Here is a 15,298-nt window from a genome sequence, read left to right on the forward strand (position 1 = left end):
GCCAGCCACCCGTTGCCTGCGCCCTACAGGTGGGGAGCCCGAAGGCCAGAAGGCAGGGGGAAGAGGGGACCCCTCTCCCTCGTCCCGCCCGCCCCTCCCGCAATTTCCTCGATGAAACACGGACGGGTATTTTTTTTTTTTTTTACAAAATGTATTCATCTTCCTTGGAACTGAAAAATAAATCTATGTACAAAACAGGAAGAGATCAGGCTCCCCTCACCCACTCGCAAACCCCTGCAGATTTCCTCCGGAGTCCCCTGAGACGGGCTGGACCTCGGGGAGGTTCCCAGAGGGTCGGAAAGAGGTCTGCTCTGATCTGGGGCCAGTTTGGTCAGGAAGGGGGCGGGGCTCAGGATTCACAGGCCGGAGAATGCGTTTCGTGTCCCAGACTCGCAGGACAGAGAAGGGAAGAAGCTAGGATTTCCAAACTCTGAAAGTTTAAGTTCTTTGGGGTAGGGGGGTTGGATTCCCAAGGGATGGAATTCTGAAGTGCGGAAATGTACTCCTAGGGGCTGAGCGGAGTCCCAGGTTCCCGGGTTGGAGACGGGACCTGTGCTTCTGGGGTGTAGGGCAAAACCTCAGCCCCACGGGCCCGGGAGCAACCGTGAGCAGCCCTGGTCTGGCCCAAGGTTAGAGCTTCGGTTCTGAGGTGGGGCCCTGTTTCCAGTGCTTGGACCTTTAAAGATTAATGATGGTGCTCAAAGTGAGGTTTCCATTGGCCGGCTGGGATTCTGGGGGATGGGATCTGCAGAGCCCTGGAGTAGCCTGTACTCCAGCAACTTGCAGCCTGGATTCCGGGTGGGGGTGGGGCCTGGAGGAGGGGCTTAGGCCCCCTTGGCCCGGGGGAGGGGCTTAGGCTCAAGGGGCGGGCGGGGGAGTGGGGGTGACTGGGGTGGCGCCCTCCTCCCCGCACCGCAAGGGCTGACAGGTAGTTCAGAGGCCCTTGCGCTGGCGCTTGAGAAAGGAAAGAGTGTAGTCGCTAGGTGTGGACACCTTCTGCTTCTTCATCTGCACTTGAGACTGCGCCGTGAGCTGCAACTTGATGGCGCTTGAGTTGATCTTGGTGGCCACCAGCAGCTCCTTCATGCCCTTCATCTTCTCGCTCTGGAAAGTGAGCACCGGACCCTCCGGTGGCGGCGACGCTGCGGGTGCAGGCGCCGGAGCCGTGCTGCCTCCTTCAGGGCCGCGCGCAGTGCCGGGGACTGTCCCTGGGGGCTTCCGAGGGGGTCCCGACATCGCCCCCTGGCCTCCGCCCGGGCCCTTGTCCAGCGCCGGCTTCTTAGGCGGCGGCGGCTCCTCGGGCTTGGACTCACGCCGCGGGCCTCGCCGCCGTCCCTCCCGGGCTTCCTCGCCCCACAGCTCCTCGGCCTCGGCCGCCTCGGCCTCGCGGCTCACGATGCGCACCTTCTGCCGCACCTGGACAGGGAGGAAAAGTGGAGGAGAGGCTGCAGGCCAGCGGCTGGAACCCCAAGACCCGCCTCGGCCGCTGCGTCCCAGGGCCTGTCTTAGCTGCACCCAAAGGGGACAAGCCAACCCTCTTCAGAACCACAAAGGTCCTGCCTCAGCAGCTGCCATCACCCCCTGGCGCCCCCAAGCCACCCTGCACAGCTACCCCTCACCTGTCCCTCGAAGCGGCCTAGGGACTGCACGAGGAAGGTGGCCCAGCCCACGTGCAGCACGGGCGTGGGGCTGCCCTCTTCCCACTTGCAGATGCCGTCATAGAACCGCAGCAGGTGGGCGAAGCACTCTGGGTCCTGGAGGGCAGAACCCTGGCTCTGGGTCCCCTGGGCAAGGGGAAATGAGGGCGCATGTTAGACCCCCGCCTTAGGCACCCCCTATCACAGGGCACAGTCCAAGCCCCTCGCCTAGGCAGAGAGCCCTGGCTTCAAAAGAGGTGAGCACAGGGGAAAAGATCGCTTAGAACCTCTTTCCTTTTATAAAACCAGTCCTTAGCCAGGACTTGGGGGGGAAAACAGAAGCCATCTCTTACCTACACCCCACACCCTCAACTGAATGAGGGGTACAGACCATGAGAGAGATGGGCTTCCACCCCCTTTACCTGAAGGCACAGGGTAGAAACCCCTAAAATACCCTCAGCTCCCTCAGAGCCAGGCCGGGGACCCCCTACTGCAGCAGAGAATGTAGCTCTCCGCGCAGGACCACCTTCCCCCGGCAGGCCCCAGTCCTGCACCGTAGCCCCCCGTCCTACACAGCAGTCCCTGTGTCCTGGGATGGGGAGCCTTGCTGGGGGAGAGGGGGAAGGTGAACACAGGCTGCAGCTCCAGCTCTTCACCTGGGTCTGCTCCCCTGGCCGCTCCTCGCCAGCCTCCAGCAGGCTAGCTGCCTCCTTCAGCAAGTTGGGGATGACATCATTGGCTACTTCAAAGAACTCCTTGTAGATCTCCTCGTCTTCACGGCAGTAGTTGTAGCTGTGAGAGCAGTAGGGCACTGTGAGGTCTGGGCCATGGCAGGGACCCCAGGGGACCTGGTGAGCGGTTGGGGTCTTCACTTGGAAATGATGCGTCTGAGCAAGGGGCCGGGGGGGGGGGGGGGCGGGGGGCAGGGCATGTGGATTCTACTGCTGGATGTCAGTGGTTGGAAACTGGGAGGCCAGGGGAGCCAGGGAAAGGTGTGAGGCCCTCATCAAGGGGTCCCAACCTCCTGCGTGATGGTGGCCTTGGCTGCCTAGGGACTGGATGGAAAGGGGATAGGGCTGGGGACCCAGGCCTCAAGCCTGGATGAGGGTGGTTGGAAATTAGGTAGAATGGGAAGAAAGGCTGGCCTGAGGCCCTAGTCGGGGGATCCTCACTCCTGGATGACAGTGGCTGTGTCAGCCCAGGCCTGGAGGGCTTCGCGCACATTGCGGTTGCGACAGTGGTAGCCAGCCAGGTACATGTAGGGGTAGATGTGCTCATCCCGGTAGTAGGTCTTGGCTGAGGCAATGCCCTGGGGATAGAGTGGAGGGACCTCAGGGAGCAGCCCCAGTGGCCCTGGATGGCACAAATCCAATTGGGTCACACCCATGAGGCACAGTAGGCAGATCCCAGAGGGTCCCGCCTCCAGTCTCACCTCCACCCCCTTCTATCCTCTCTGCCAGGTGCTCCTCCCCAGGGTCTGCAGGACTACCTGCTGAGGCCTGGGCCATGCTGCAGGGGGCAGGGACCCCCAGAGAACAAGGGCTAGGAAAGGGAAAGGACCCATCCTCCAAGCTCAGGGCATATCCATTTCCCTGGCTTTCTGACACACTCCTACACAAACACCAAAGCCTTCTAAGCCCAGCGCAATGTCCATCCTGCCCCCCCACCCCCACAAAGTTAACAACCCCTCCTCAGTGCTCCCGCCACATGTGACCTCTGTTATACTCTAGGACAATAAGAGGCAGCAGAAAAAGCAGGGCTGAGAGAACAAATTCAGGCCCCACCCCTCCCAGGCTGGGAAACCCAGAACGGATATCCCTCAGACAGTCCTGACTACACTGAATATGTGCATGGTAAATACAAAATGGGAAATAGAAGGGCGATACCCCCCAATACATATAAAGTTCCTTTCTCCTCACCTGCCCCCTCCCAGTCCCCAGGTAGAAGGGGACCCCAGCCACTGTTGGGCCTCCCTTCTGTACCCTCCTGAGATGTCCCCACCTTGTGGTAGAGGGTGAGTGGGTCTGGCCGGCCAGGGGTGGGCTCCAGTTCCTCCAGATCTGCCAGGTTCCCCAGTGCCATGGGGTACCTGGGAAAGGGTCATGAGTCCAGGCTGCCTCCCAGCCCCCTGAGGCCCAGCCTGGCCACTTCCCCCTACTGACCTTTCCAGATGTCCCAGGTCGTAGAGCAGCCAGAGCAGCTTCTAGGGGGGGCCGAAGGAGAGAGGTATGAGCTGAGGGGAGGTGAGGAGGGTCTCAGTCTACCAGGCAGATGTGAGTGGCATACCAGCAGGGACCTCCCACCAGGTGGGTGGGGCCAAAATTCAGGAACCAGCCCCTTATGGGAGTCAAAGCCCTTTCACATCTCAATTCTACTTTCCCAAGAACCCTGGGAAAGGCCAGGCCAAGAATGAGTAACCCCTGTTACCAAAGGGGAAGCTGAAGCTCAGGAAGGGAAAGTGCCCCCGCCCATGGTCCCACAGGCACCTCTCACCTGCTGCAGCTGCAGCAGCTCCAGGGAGTCGGTGTGCAGGTCAATGGAAGGGTTGATGGCACACACCATAAATGCCACCTCCATCTTTCGGTCACAGCGCATGTATGATCCTTTCAGGTACAGCCAGCTCTTGGGAGAGGACAAGACCAGATGTCTCAGGATGGCCCCACCTGTGCCTGCTCCAGGGAATGACAGCCAGAAAAGGGGCACTCCCCCTTCTCAGCATATGAAGGTGATGCCAGGAAGAGGGGAGGTGGCTTGGGCTAGGAGAGGAGAGTGTGAAATGGACAAGGTGGGGGGAGGGGGCATACCCGCTCAGCCACACCCGCGTTGACTGTCTGGCCCCTGCGATCTTCGTTGCCCTTGCCATGCCAAGTGACCTCAGCTGTCTGTTCTCCGTTGGGCCCAAACACTACCCAGGCGTGGTCCTCAGACAGGGCCAGGTGGACATCCCGGAGACCCAGAGCCTGGCAGGCCCCCACCACGGCAAAGGCCACACCAGAGCTGTCCAGTTTAGTGCCTGTGGAAGGGAAGGGCATGGAAGAGGGTCCTCTGAGCTCTGACCTGGGGAAAGGGGCCAGGTGGTGATGGGCCATGCTCCCTTCCACCCTCACCTCCAAGCCTGTGCCCAAACCTTAGATGCTCCTGCCCATCAACTCTCAATCCCTTTCCCCCTATGTGTTCGAAGCCTCTCCCTCCCCCTTGACGTGCTGCAGCAAGAGACCTTCTTGGCTCTTCCACAGCTCCACCCACCCTTTGACCCTGTCCCTTCTCTTTCTCTGCAACCGTATTATGTTTTATTGTGCCTATTAGATTATAACAGGGACAGCAAAAATGGGACCCTCTGGCCAACACTCTTTCTTCACACACCCACTGGTAGATACTCCTAATTTATCTCCGTACTTTTCCTGCTAGGCGCAGAAGCAGCCCGATTCCTTCTCAACGTGGCTCTCCAGGACCTGACTGCCAGTCAACTGGGCTTGGAGCAAAGTAGAAAGTTCTTTGCAAGCCCTGAGTCTTAAGCTCCTTGACACGAAGCCCCTCCCTCATCTGTTCACTTTCATTTAAGTGTCTCAAATGTAGCCAGATTTTGGCACCTCACTCCCCAGATTCGCTCCTGCCTTTAGTGCCTCATACTGGGCTGAGGGTCTCCTCTAGCTGCTCAATGGCAGGGATGGGGCTGCTGAGGAGGCAGAGTCAAGTGACTGAGGTGCAGGCCCAGCCCTGCCATTCCGTGCCTTTGGCATATCACTTCCCTTCTCTGTGCTTCAGTTTCCCTAGCTGCAAAGAGGGTAATAACACTTGCCCCACTTCACAAGGCTTACAGGTCTTAAAGGGCTCTGCAAACCATACAGTGTTGTGAAGAGGTCGGCCAAGGTTCCCAGGTGAGACAGGATTCTCCCCCTTTGCCACCTGTCAGGCTCCAACCTGTGATGAAGCTGAAGAGGGATTGGATGTGGGCCCGATCCTTGAAGTAGGAGCGGCTGAGGCTGTTCCAGATGACATCGGAGACCTTCTTCACCAGTTCTCGGCTGGAGACACCCCCCTCTCGCGGGTAGAGAGACAGGTCGACGGCGCCACGGATCTGGGCGGTGAAGCGGGCATACAGCGCGGCGATGATGGATAGGTCGGCCACAGGGAAGTAGGTAAGCCCGCCGGGTGGATCGGGCGCAGGGCTGGGCTGGAAGGTGAGCTCGGGCACATTGGTGGGGATGACGCGGTTGACAGCTAGGAAATGCTCCACGAAGCCCAGTACCAAGGATAGAAGCACCAGGTCCGGTTCCTCTCGGCCCAGCTCGGCAGCGAACAGGCGCACCACGTCGTCGATGGAGCGCAGCGGGAACAGCGTCTTCTGGGCGGCCTTCAGCCCCATGGCGGCGGGCCTCGGCCTGCGGGCGAGCCGGAGGAGGGAGGGTCGGGAGGGCACGACCAGGGAGCCCCCTCCCAGGCTCAGCTAAGGTTCTACACGCCTATTCCCTACATTCTCTTGCTTCCCCGCCCCCCTGGCCCTCCGCTCATCTGTTCCCCCTCTTCCGTCGGAGACCCCTTAGCCGAGGCTGGAAGGGCCTCCTCGTCCCCCACAACCCCAGGAGCCGCGGCCCCGATGGGGGTGCGCCTCTAGGATCCCGCTGGGGAACTCTCCATGGCCGCTCCTACCCCTCTCTACGACCGTACCCCCGGACACCTAGAGTCCGTCCGGAAGGCGCCCCTAGGCCATGCCCCCCAAATCCCAAGGAGAGTCCTGGCCTGGGTCCCCCGCGCCCACCTCCGCGCTTACATCCCACACAAGGCACCACGGCGCCCGCCGCCTGGAGCCTGCTGGGAAATGGAGTTCCGCCCCTTGGGCCGCACTGCCTGCCGGGAAGTGCAGTCCCGGGCCCTCTCCTGCCCTTGCCGTGTCTTGAAATGGTGGCCGGGCCGACGGTCCGCGGTGGCTGATGGGAGTGGTAGTCCGCTGCTCTGGGCTCCCCAGCGGTAGGTGAGGAGTGGAGGCTGCGCCACCTTCCTGAGATCCTCGGGGATTGGTCACTCCATTTCACGCCCTCCAGGTAGGCCGTGGACCGCGGTGCATTCTGGGAGATGTAGTCCGGGGAGTGACCCAGGCATTCCTCAGGCGGTCGCTAAGCTTAGGCTGTCACGTGACGTCAAGATGTGAGGAAAACTGGGGCGCCTGGGTGCCTCAGTTGTTAAGCGTCTGCCTTGGCTGAGGACATGATCCCAGGGTCTTGGGATTGAGCCCCACGTAGGGCTGCCTGCTCCTGGGGAAGCCTGTTTCTCCCTCTCCCTCTGCCCCTGCTGTGTTCCCTTTCTCGCTGTGTCTCTGTCAAATAAATAAATAAAATCTTAAAAAAAAAAAAAAGATGTGAGGAAAACGGGTACTTTCAAACACTGCCAGAGTACTGTTAGTGCGTTCAAACACTTGAGTTGGATATTTATCAGTATCCGTTAACATGTAAATGTGTCTACTGTATGTCTGGCAGTTCTTCCCTAGTTCTGCTCTTGAGAAAATTTAATATATGTACAAAGATGAACATCTGTGGGGCGCCTGGGTGGCTCAGTCGTTAAGCGTCTGCCTTCGGCTCAGGTCATGACCCAGGGTCCTGAGATCGAGCCCCGCATCAGGCTCCCTGCTCGGCAGGAAGCCTGCTTCCCCTCTCCCACTCCCCCCTGCTTGTGTTCCCTTTCTCGCTGCGTCTCTCTCTGTCAAATAAATAAATAAAATCTTAAAAAAAAAAAAAAAAAAAGATGAACATCTGAAGAATCATAGTTATTTGTAATAGGGTAAGAGCATATTGTTGAGGGAAAAAAGCTTCAGAACGGTATGTATGATAAGATACTATCTATATTAAGAACATTTTTTTTTTATTTTTTATTTTTATTTTTTATTTTATTTTTTTTTTTTAAAGATTTTATTTATTTATTTGAGAGAGAGAGAATGAGAGAGCGAGTACATGAGAGGGGGGAGGGTCAGAGGGAGAAGCAAACTCCCCGCCGAGCAGGGAGCCCGATGCGGGACTCGATCCAGGGACTCCAGGATCATGACCTGAGCCGAAGGCAGTCGCTTAACCAACTGAGCCACCCAGGCGCCCCAAGAACATTTTTTTTTTTAAAGAGGCTTTAAAAAAAAAAGATTTTATTTATTTATTTGCCAGAGAGAATACAAGCAGGGGAGTTGCAGGCAGAGGGAGAAGCAGGCTCCCCACTCAGTGGGGAGCCTGATGTGGGGCTCTATCCCAGGACCCTGGGATCATGACCTGAGCTGAAGGCAGATGCTTAACCGACTGAGCCACCCAGGCACCCCTATTAAGAACATTTCAAAACTTCAAAATAATACAATAATTTCTACAGAATCATCCATTCACCTTCCTTATTCATTCAACAGATTTTTGATGCCTGTGGGCCAGGCACTCAGTCCTAGGCACTAGATATATAGCAGTAAATAAAACATCAAATTTCTGCCCTTCTTCACGTCTGTGGGTATTTTCCCCCAAATCCATAAGCCTAGTCTAATCATGAGAAAACATCTGGCAAGCCCAAACTGAGGAACATTCTACCAAACACTTGACCAGTACTCTTCAAAAGTGTCAAGGTCATAAAAGATGAGGAAAGACAGAAACTTTTGCAGGTTAGAACAGAGTAAGAAGACGGGACAACTAAATGCAACGTGGTGTTCTGGGTTGAATTCTGGGACAGAAAAAGGACATTAGTGGGAAAAAAAATGGTCAATAGGGTGGCTGACCGTCGTAGTTTGCCCAGGACTGAGGGGACTTTGGGAGTATGGGATTTTAGTCTTAAAACCAAACTAATCAGGGCACCTGGGAACCCTCCTTGTGAAATTCAAATAAAGTCTGTAGCTTCGTTCATAGTTTTCATCAGTTAGGTTTGATAAATGTATCACTATTTTGTCAGATGTTAACATTAAGGGGAACCTGGGCGAAGAGTATATGGGGATGAGATCACCAATGACCGAGTTGTGGGGTACTTCTTCGCATAGAGATTAGGAGACCAGGAGGAACGAGCAAATGAGACTGGCCAGAGAGATAGTAAGAGAACCAGACGAGCATTTGTGCAGAAGAAGATGGACCACCGAGACAGGGGTGTTAATGACCGTGTCAGGCGCTGTTCATAGGTCAGCAAACTGAGCATGGAAGACTGACTGGATTTGGTTCAGAGGGAATGCCTGGTGACCACATTAAGAGCAGTTTGGGAGCAAAAGCCTGTTCCTTGGCTCAAGAAAAATGAGAGGAAAGAAATTGGAGACAGTGCTAATACTCAACTCTTTCAGGGAGCTTTGCAGCAAAGACAGGAGAAAAATAAGATGGCAGCTGGTGGGTGGGGCGGGGAGGGGGAAAGAAGGTCAAAGGAGGTTGTGGTGGTGTTTAATAGGAGAGAATTGCAGGACTGATGGCCTTGAATGGGTGGAGGGAATGGGAGTTCCTGAGTGGCAGGTTTGGCCTTTGCTAGGAGCATGAACAGTCTCTCTGCAATAATTGGAGAGAAGGCAGAATACATGGGAACATGTCCTGGTACTTTAACTTTTTCAATGAAAACAGGAAACCCAGTTGGTTGTCTCTTTTCCTCCACACCTTTGCTCAAATGCCACCTTCTCAATGAGGCTGACCCAGACCTGACCGGCTTACTTGAGATCACACTCTCTGGGGCGCCTGGGTAGCTCAGTCAGTTAAGCATCTCTTTCTTTTTTTAAAAGATTTTTTATTTATTTGACAGAGAGAGACACAGCAAGAGAGGGAACACAAGCAGGGGGAGTGGGTGAGGGAGAAGCAGGCTTCCCGCAGAGCAGGGAGCCTGATGCGGGGCTCCATCCCAGGACCCTAGGATCATGACCCGAGCCAAAGGCAGACGCTTAACGAATGAGCCACCCAGGCGCCCCAAGCATCTGACTTTTGATTTTGGCTCAGGTCATGATCTCAGGGTCCTGAGATTGAGCCCCGCCCTCCTCCCTTGGGCTCTGCACTCAGGAGGGAGTCTGCTTGTCCTCTGCCCCTCCCCCCATGCTCTTTCCCTCTCAAATAAATCTTAAAAAAAAAAAGATCATACTCTCCAACACAAATTTCTCTTTCAATCCCTCCACCCTGCTCTACTTTTCTCCCCCCTAAATTACTAACACCTTCTAGAAAAGAGTTTCTCAACCATGTTACTATTGACATCTGGGGCTGGATAATTCTTTGTAGTTGGGGACCGCCCTCTGTGCTGTAAGATGTTTAGCAGCATCCTTGGCTTCTACCAACTAGAGGCCAGTAGCACTTCTTCCCCCGTTGTGACAACTAGTAATGTCTCCAGACATTGCCAAATGTCCCCTGAGGGGGAGGGGGAACAAAATTACCCCCAATTGAGCATATTATATAACCATTCCAGCATATTATATAACTTACTTATTTGTTTATTGTTTGTCTCCTCCCACCAAAATATAAGCTCCACAAGGACAAGATATTGTCTGTTTTGTTTATTGATGTGTCCCATATGCCCAGAATAGAGTCTGGCATATAATTGGTCTTCAGCAAAGATTTGCTGAATAAATAGATGCATTATGCAAAAGAGTAACTATAGTGATTGACATGGAATTTATGCTGTGTGAGGAGAGACGTAAGGACACATGAGGGATGAGGGACAGCAAAAGTGTGGCAAAATCCGTGGATTGTCGGTTCCGGTAGGGTCAAAAGTTTACTGGAGCTGGGGTGATAGAGAGAGCTGGAAAGATAGGGGTGTTGGTTAGAGATGTTTGAGATAGGGATGCTTGGGACTGAGATTACTGGGAGAGAGCTGTTGTTATTGGCAATGAAAAGACCTAGCCCAGTGCTTCCAGTAGAAATGTAACATGAGCTATATATATAACTTTAAAATTCCTAGTAGCTACATTTAAAAAAGTAAAAGACTTAAGTAAGATTAATTTTAATAACGTCTGAAATGTTGGGACACCTGGGTGGCTCAGTCAGTTGGGCGTCTGCCTTCGGCTCAGGTCATGATCCCAGGGTCCTGGGATCGAGTCCCCACATCGGGCTCCTTGCTCAGCAGGAAGCCTGCTTCTCCCTCTGCCTGCTACTCTTCCTGCTTGTGAGCTCTCTCTCTCTCTTGCTCTATCTCTGGCAAATAAATAAAATCTTAAAAAAAAAATAACATCCGAAATGTTATTTCAACTTGTAATCGGTATAAAAATTAGTGATAATTTATATATATTTCCACACTAAGTTTTTGAAATCTGCTATGTATTTTATACGCAGAGCACATCTCATTTCAGGCTAGTCACCTGTCAGCGGCTCCACAGCCCATGTAATTGGTGGCTCTCATGCAGGCTGGAGCAGCTTTCCAGGATGGCTACGGGAGTGTGTGGCTTGGGCAGAGTGGAAGACACGGTCACGGGACCCAGCGCTGGATCATCTGTGTGTTATAGCACAGTCTCTAAGAATTAAAACCGGAGCGGGAGGGAGAGAGTGACGGGAAGCCAGGAGCTAGAAATGGTCAAAAAAGGAGCGATCCGTGGGTTGGGAGATGTCAGAAACAAACTTGAGTGCACGCCAACTTGAGTTTTTGAAAGGAGGGAGGAGGATGTCTGTAAGCATCAATGAGAATAATGGAGAGCGCCTACCCCACCTCCAGGCCAGTGATAGAAGGTGGGGGGGCAGTAGTGACCTCAGGGTTCCTGCTAGAGCAGTGGGTTAGGGACCATCTACAGAAGGGGATAAGGACATGGGTGATTTTGCTGAAGACAGACCAGGAGCCCGGAGGGCACCGTGGATAGCTATTAAGAGCCGAGCATAGAGATGAGGTCAGAAAAGGGGACGGCCAGAGTGTGGAGAACCTTGGAGGCCTGAGTCCCTTGCCGTGAAGCCGAGGGTGAGGGAACCTGCCAAGAGTAGGGAAGGCCTTGAAGCTCTGACTTGATTTCCACTGATGGAAGCAAGGAGGCTGCGGGAGGGTGGTCCCTTGATGTCTGGCTTATATGGCAACACATAGACATAAACTCATCTTATGGGGGGAGGGAAGAGAGTCACAGGGGAATTCACCCTCTAATTTACCTCTCCTCTAATTGCCTCTCCCCCCTACTCAAGTTCTCGTTCACTCTGCTCTCTCTCTTTCTCCCTCTCAAATAAATAAACAATAGGGAAAAAAGACCAAAAGAAAAGATTTTATTTATTTATTTGAGAGAGAGACTGAGCATGCACACATGAGCAGAGGTAGTGGGGTGCAGAGAGAGAGGAGAAGTAGACTCCCTACTGAGCAGGGAGCCCACTGTGGGGCCCCATCCCAGGACCCTGAGATCATGACCTGAGCCCAAGGCAGATGATTACCAACTGAGCCACCCAGGTGCCCCAGCTACATAATATTCTTGACAAAAAAGTTATTGGGGAAACCATCAGAAAAATGTAAATTGCAGTCCATTCAACAAAATAACAGGCCTGGACCCTTAAAAAATGTTAATATCATGGAGGCAACAAAAACGGGAGGCCAATAGAATTGTTCCAGGTTAATGGAGACTAGAGAGCCTAGACCAAATGCAACATTTGATCCATAATTAGATACCCGATTTTTAAAAAATGGTATAAAGAACATTTTGGACATAGTTGTACCATGAACTGGGCAGCTTAAACAACAGAAAAAAATTGAAATGTCTTGTCTCCCCATCTGGCATTTGGAAGGCTGAGGTCAGGGTGTCAGTGGGACTGATTCCCTCTGAGGTCACGAGGAAGAATCTGGTCCAGACCTCTTCCCAGCTGCTGGGGGTTTGCTGACAATCTTTGGTGGTCCATGGCTTGTAGAAGCATCACCCCGATCTCTGCCTAAAGCTTCACATGGTCTTCTCCCCGTGTGTGTCTCTGCGTCCAAGTTTCCCCCTTCTTTAATTAAAAAAAAATTGGGGGGGGGGCCTGGGTGGCTCAGTTGGTTAAGCATCTGACTTCGGCTCGGGCCCTGATCTCAGGGTCCTGGGATCGAGCCCCGCGTCAGGCTCCGAACTCAGCACAGAGTCTGCTTGTCCCTCTGCCCCTCCCTGTTTGTACTCTGTCTCTCAAATAAATAAAATCTTAAAAAAAAAAAAGAGTTTTTAAAGTAAACTCTAACCCCAATGTGAGGCATGAACTCACGACCCCAAGATCAAGAATCACACGTTCTATTGACTGAGCCAGCCAGGCGCCCCCAAGTTTCCCCTTTGTAAAAGGAACCGGTCATATTGGATCAGGGCCCACCTTAATGAACTCATTTTAACTATTTCTGCAATGGTTCTCTTTCTTAGTAAGGTTATGTACTGAGCTATTTGGGGTTAGGACTTCAACAAACAAATTTGGGGGGATCACAGTATATCCCATAAAAGATTATCATTAGATAATATTGTTGTATCAGTGTTAAATCTCTTGAGACAGTAACAGTAACTTCTGGTGGCTCCTTATTCTTTTTTTTTGCCAGAGAGAGAGAGTGAGAGAGCACAAGGAGGGGGAGTGGCAGGCAGTGGGAGAAGCAGGCTCCCCGCTGAGCAAGGAGCCTGAGGAGGGACTGGGGCCCTGGGATCATGACCTGAGCCAAAGGCAGAGGCTTAACCGACTGAGTCACCCAGGCGCCCCCCCCCCCCTTTTCTTGGATCTATTTATTTAGAGAGAGAGTGCGATGGGGGGGGCAGAGGGAGAGAGAGAATCTCAAGCAGACTCCCTGCTGAGCATGGAGCTAGACCCTATGCTCGAGCCCAGCACCCCGAGATCATGACCCAAGCCGAAATTAAGAGTCGGACACTTAACTAACCGAGCCACCCAGGTGCTGCACGGTCGCTCCTTATTCTTAAGGGATGCCCAGTGAAGTATTTAGGTGCTCAGTTCAAGACGTCTGCAACTTACTTTCAAATGGTAGCAGGATACATGCTATATACACAGGCAGGTATTGACAGATATGGAGGCAAGGCGGAGGCAGCAAAATGTTAACAGTTGGTGAGTACAGGTGGAGAATCCATGGAGTTCTTATTTTCTCGATCTTTCTGTAGGTTTGAAATTTGTCCACATAAAACACTGGGAGAAAATTAATTATATTTATTTATTTTTAAGATTTTATTTTTAAGTAACCTCTCCGCCCAGCGTGGGGCTTGAACTCACAACCCCGAGATCAAGAGTCGCCCGCGCCACTGACTGAGCGAACCAGGTGCCCTGGGAGAAAATTAATTTTTTAAAAATGTGGAAATCTTTTGGATAAATCATTGCTGGGTATCTGGGAAGCAGCATTTCCCCAATTTGGAGAGGATGGCTGCGGGCCTTAGCTTGCAAGAGGTCTCGGCGTCCCTGCCCCCTCTCTGGGGTTCTGCATCTCAGTGGGCAGAAGCAAACATTTCCAGAGTGGGCTGAAGGCATTTTACACTCAGTGCACCAAAGTCTCGCCAGAACCTCCCATGAAGTGGGTTTTAGGATCCCGCATTTACAGATGAGAAAACGGAGGCTTAGAGAGGTCAGATAACTTGTTCATGACTGCACAGCTAGACTAGAAATCAGGTTGGATTTCAACCCTCAAGGCTGGAATTCCCTGGGCACCCTCCAACTCCCATCCCCAAGCAGATGTGACACTGGGGCCCCTTCTCGGTACTTTCCCCAGTTTAGGGCTGGCCATGAGTCTCAGGGCATAGCCCTCAGCTCCCCAGGCCTGCCCTGATCCCAGAGTCACAGGCTGTACCCTCCTTCCTCACGCACCTCTTGGGTCCTGCTCAGTCAGGGACCCTTGAGCTAAGAACCAGTGAGGGTCCTCCCACGCCTACCAGCCTGGGTGGGGCAACAGGGTGCTGGCACCCTTGGTGTGCCCTACAGATCCCGTTCTACCTTGCTCCACCCAGCTCGGTGCCCCCAAGGCTGCGCTGTTCCTGCTGTTCCCGGAGCTGCAGTGACCAGGCTCTAGTGTCCTTTGGCTGCTGCTTGTGTTTGGACGAAGGGAGGCAGGAGGTGGAGGGAGGGAGTTGAGGGAGGTATGAGGAATTTATTCCTGGGCTGGCTGCCTTTCTGCTCAACCACAGCCAAATCCTACTGAGAGCCACAGCGACTGTCAGGGGACACCACTGCCTCTTCCTGCCTGTGGGGGCTAACAGCTTCCCACCCGCTAGGGCTCAGGAGCACCGCCTCTCCTTGGTGGGCTCTATGACCACTGCCCAACTTTTGTAAATCGTCCCTTTGCTGTTGAACTGCCCTCACCCCCATCTGCATGTGTCATATGATTCCTGAAAGTATGGGGATGACAACTCAGTCTGTAACTGTCCCTGACATCCCTGTTCCTCCCTCCATCTCTGGTCTCCGCCCCCCCATTTTCTGAGCCCCAGGAGGACAGATCCAGGCAGGGAGGCCAGCAGCTTAAAAAGTCATCTTTATTGGTTTCTTACTGCCTCACAGAGCATCAGGGTCAATCCCTCCTGGGAATATGGCATTTGAAGAGATATTTTGCCCCCAACTTGTCAGTAGAGGGAAGTTTAATAAAAATAGTAATATAATAACAATAATAATGACTATGACCAATAATAAAACGCCCCCTATGATCCCCTAATACACAGGTGGTTGAAGCTTTGAGAAAAAGGACCACCCCCCTTTCTGGGAGGGGCCAGAGTGTGCCTGGAGACCCTCCAGCGGCCCCCATCAGGTGCCATCTCCCACCAAGTAGCCTTTATAAATACCCTCCCCATCCCGTCCCTGTCTAGG

The 15,298-nt window shown here is 53.4% G+C and overlaps 1 protein-coding gene across 3 annotated transcripts; it reads right to left on the reverse strand.

Annotated features, from left to right (window-relative positions):
- Positions 1–834: 834 nt before the first annotated feature.
- On the reverse strand, positions 835–6,721 carry MEN1 (menin 1). Of its 3 annotated transcripts, none has more exons than XM_032414924.1 (10): positions 6,409–6,721; positions 5,559–6,019; positions 4,442–4,650; positions 4,131–4,259; positions 3,800–3,840; positions 3,639–3,726; positions 2,810–2,946; positions 2,294–2,429; positions 1,620–1,784; positions 835–1,416 (listed from the first exon to the last, which is right to left on the reverse strand). In XM_032414924.1, coding segments are annotated over exons 1-10 (1,851 nt in total). In that variant the 5' UTR covers positions 6,411–6,721; the 3' UTR covers positions 835–933. The 3 variants fall into 3 exon arrangements, with proteins under 3 accessions (XP_032270815.1, XP_032270816.1, XP_032270817.1); XM_032414925.1 differs by having other exon boundaries at positions 6,397–6,720; XM_032414926.1 differs by lacking the exon at positions 6,409–6,721 and adding an exon at positions 6,306–6,377.
- Between the last annotated feature and the right edge of the window lie 8,577 nt (positions 6,722–15,298).

This window comes from Phoca vitulina, unplaced genomic scaffold (assembly GCF_004348235.1).
Source record: "Phoca vitulina isolate PV1807 unplaced genomic scaffold, GSC_HSeal_1.0 scaffold16, whole genome shotgun sequence".
In the NCBI taxonomy this organism is placed as follows: Eukaryota; Metazoa; Chordata; class Mammalia; order Carnivora; family Phocidae; genus Phoca; species Phoca vitulina.

Excerpts from the sequence above, each read along its gene's own strand:
- MEN1 (XM_032414924.1), bottom strand. Across the intron at positions 3,841-4,130 it reads AGCTGCTGCAGCTGCAGCAG|AAGCTGCTCTGGCTGCTCTA; the intron begins GTGAGAGGTGCC and ends GGCCCCCCCTAG. Across the intron at positions 2,430-2,809 it reads ACAGCCACTGTCATCCAGGA|CTACAACTACTGCCGTGAAG; the intron begins GTGAGGATCCCC and ends CTGCTCTCACAG.